We start from the raw sequence: 3,077 nt of genomic DNA, 5'->3' as shown, positions 1-3,077 counted from the left end.
CTTCCATCCAGGAAGATTTTTAGTTCAAAATGTCAGAAATAGCGTTTAGTTCCAGGTTTTATCCAGCAGCCCAACAAAGCCTGGCTTTAGTTTAGAACACATGCAAATAGAAACGGATGAATGGGTCCCCCCCTTTGGAATGGGGGTCGTTTGGCTTCTTTGTTAGCCTGCAATGCCCCATACCTGTCTATGCCTCTGAAAGGGGGTCGTTAGAGGGAATAGTTGGCCTGGCTGAATAGGGGAGGTCTTCTGTTCTCCTGTAAAGGGGTTGGGGGTTCAACTCACATTGAATTCTTTACACTGAATTTATATCTACTAAAGATTTGCCTGCACACTGGAAAAACGATCTTGAAATAAGTAAAAATGTCTTAAATTAAGTGTATTTATCCTTAATTTGAGTTGGTAAATTAGATAGTTTGCTAATGGAGTGAGTGATTTTTACTCTTAAAATAAGATCATTAGATAATATGCACTTGGAGTAAGATAGTGCAATTATGTTTTCTTATTTTAAGTGTAAATTGTCTTGTTTCATTGGCAAAATGTATCTTTTAACTCCTCAATCCAAGAACAAATGCCCTTATTTTAAGAAAAAAAATCACTTATCTGGATTTACATTTTTTCCAGTGCAGATAATTCAGCTGCAAAAAATTTGACTGCAAATGTGTTGATTTTTTGGTGAACTCAAGTCAAAGCCATCTACGCTTTATCGAGTTGCTTCTAGCCAATGAAATTAGCTTATTTGGTCAGAAAAAAAAGAACGTTTGGAAGCGGCTGCTTCTTCCAGATCAAACGAAAAGCCTTAGCAGACAGGGATGCCGCACTTGATTAAAAACTCTAATGGCGGTGTATTAGTAGATGACTGATGTTTTATAATCAGATCTATTTAACAAAAAAAAAGTTCTCATTCAGCTTCATTCAGCCGGGAACAAATCTATGCTCAACTGTTGCGTCATGTGACCAAATGAGCTAATTTCATTGGCTAGAAGCTGCTCGACTGCATCGGAAGTAGATTGCTTCGGCTTGAGTTCACCAACAGGTCCACACATTTGCAGACGAATTTTAACCAGATATAATTTCATTGTAAAGAATTCAACGTGTAAAAAAAATCAGTGTTTAAAATTCGATGTACAAAAAGAGGCAGATTCCAATGAGATGAATAAAAATGAGCTTAAACGAAACAAAACTAACGAGTCTATTTCTAAAATGTAAGGAAGGAGTAGAAATAAAAAGTTGTCTTACAAATAATTACACCTGTAAACTCTTAATGACTTTCCTGTTAAAATAAAGGTATAATGATAATTAAAAGTCAACATTTCTACTTAAGTATGCTGCAAAAAAATTCTGAAAATGAGTAAAAATGTCTTAAATTAAGTGTATTTACCCTTCATTTGAGTAGGAAAATAAGATGATCTGTTAATTGAATGAGCATTTTTAACATTAACATTGGATCAGTAGATAATATGCAGCTTAAATAAGAGACTTTAGCTGTTTTTTCTTATCCTAAATGTAAATTGTCTTGTTTCGTTCTCACTTACCTGCTCAGCTCAAGAAAAAAAGCAGTTATTTTAAGAAAAAAAATGCTTACTTATTTTTCCATTTTTTGCAGTGTAAAGTATTTAAATTTAAGGGGTTAATGTGACAAAATTTTATGAAACGCCTCTTGAAATGATTTATAATCTGTCTCAGATCGATGAAAAGCAACAGCACATTGTTTTGGGGCAATTGCTGATGTCTTTCCTTCGCTAAAAAGAAGATTCGAAGCTCTCTGTCGCTCACCTGTCTGCGCGACGTCGCGGTGGAGCTGGAGTGTCGGGAGTTTTTGCAGCTGTTGCTCTTGTTGGCAGCCTGGTTGTTGTTGCTGCTGGTCGCTCCTTTCTTCTTCTTGTCTTTGGGGTCTGAGGGAAGCGGGTTGAGGAACAGGATCCTGGCGATGAGTCCGTACAGCACCGCGGACAGCAGCAGCGGCAGCACGAAGAACACGCCGAAGTCAAAGAAGTAGATGGGCAGGTAGAATTTCCTGGGGACCCTGTAGCCGCAGAGGACGACGGTGACGTTTGCGAACACCTTCTCCTCGGTGTCTGACAGGTAGAACCACATGACGCAGTAGATGGAGGTGAAAGCCCAGACCAGCAGGATGATCTTCTTGGCTCTGGAGAGGGTGCAGAGGAACTGCGCTTTGATCGGGTGGCAGATGGCGATGTAGCGCTCGATGGTGAAGGCGGTGATGGAGCAGGAGGACGCGTTGATCCCCAGGTACTGCAGGTAGGTGATGACCAGGCAGCCGGACCTGCCGAACACCCAGGAGGCGAAGATGCTCTCCGGGATGGCGGGCAGTCCGGCCGCGGTCAGCACCATCAGGTCCGCTACAGCCAGGCTCACCAGGTAGCAGTTGGTCGGTGTCCTCATGTGTTTGGTGATGCTCACCACCAAGATCACCATGATGTTTCCAACGATGCCCAGCGCGCAGATCAGGAGAAGCAGCAGGCTGCTCAGCACTTTGTACTGGATGCTGTTGTCCGTCCAGATCCCGTCATTCTGGACCTGAGTCTGGTTCAGATCCGGAAGGGATGATGATGATGATGATGAGTTTTCCATCTTCTCCACCAAATCAGGAGGTTTTAATTTTTCTCCAAATTGAGATCAGACTCGCTTTACGCGCGACAGGAGAGCGCTGCCAACTACCCGCTTTACGCAGCAGCAGAAACAGAAAACTTTCTTCAGTCTGAGTGAGAATCAGGAGCCTAACAGATGCGGATGGATCCCTCCTGCAGACGGAGAGCGAAGCTGAAGCGGATCAGGTTCGCGGAGATTCGGCTGCGCGTAAAAACCGAAGCGTCGCCTCGTTGCTGGCAGAACAGAGTGTCTGTCGGACAGATGGCGCTTCGGGTTTTGTGCCGTTCCGTTTGGCACGAGGTCTCCTACGCAGAGATGGGATTAACCAATCACTGGCCTGCTGTCAATCCCAGACCTTCTGACCAGAGGAAGGATGGATGGAGGACAGAAGAGGAACATCAGAGGAACCGGTTTAACTGAACCGATTCAGATGGAATTCAGTTCATTGGATCCAGATTATTAAA

General features: G+C 43.2%; 1 protein-coding gene across 1 annotated transcript in view; it reads right to left on the bottom strand.

Moving 5' to 3' along the window:
* Positions 1–3,019, bottom strand: part of LOC107090843 (thyrotropin-releasing hormone receptor-like) — a 5,792-nt gene extending 2,773 nt beyond the window's left edge. The window contains exon 1 of the mRNA XM_015384433.1: positions 1,777–3,019. Coding sequence (XP_015239919.1) covers positions 1,777–2,595 — 819 coding nt within the window. The 5' untranslated portion in view covers positions 2,596–3,019. The remainder of the gene's footprint in view (positions 1–1,776) is intronic.
* Between the last annotated feature and the right edge of the window lie 58 nt (positions 3,020–3,077).

This window comes from Cyprinodon variegatus, unplaced genomic scaffold (genome assembly GCF_000732505.1).
Source record: "Cyprinodon variegatus isolate N-32 unplaced genomic scaffold, C_variegatus-1.0 Scaffold312, whole genome shotgun sequence".
Lineage (NCBI taxonomy): Eukaryota > Metazoa > Chordata > Actinopteri > Cyprinodontiformes > Cyprinodontidae > Cyprinodon > Cyprinodon variegatus.
This window is presented reverse-complemented; position numbering and strand designations above follow the sequence as displayed.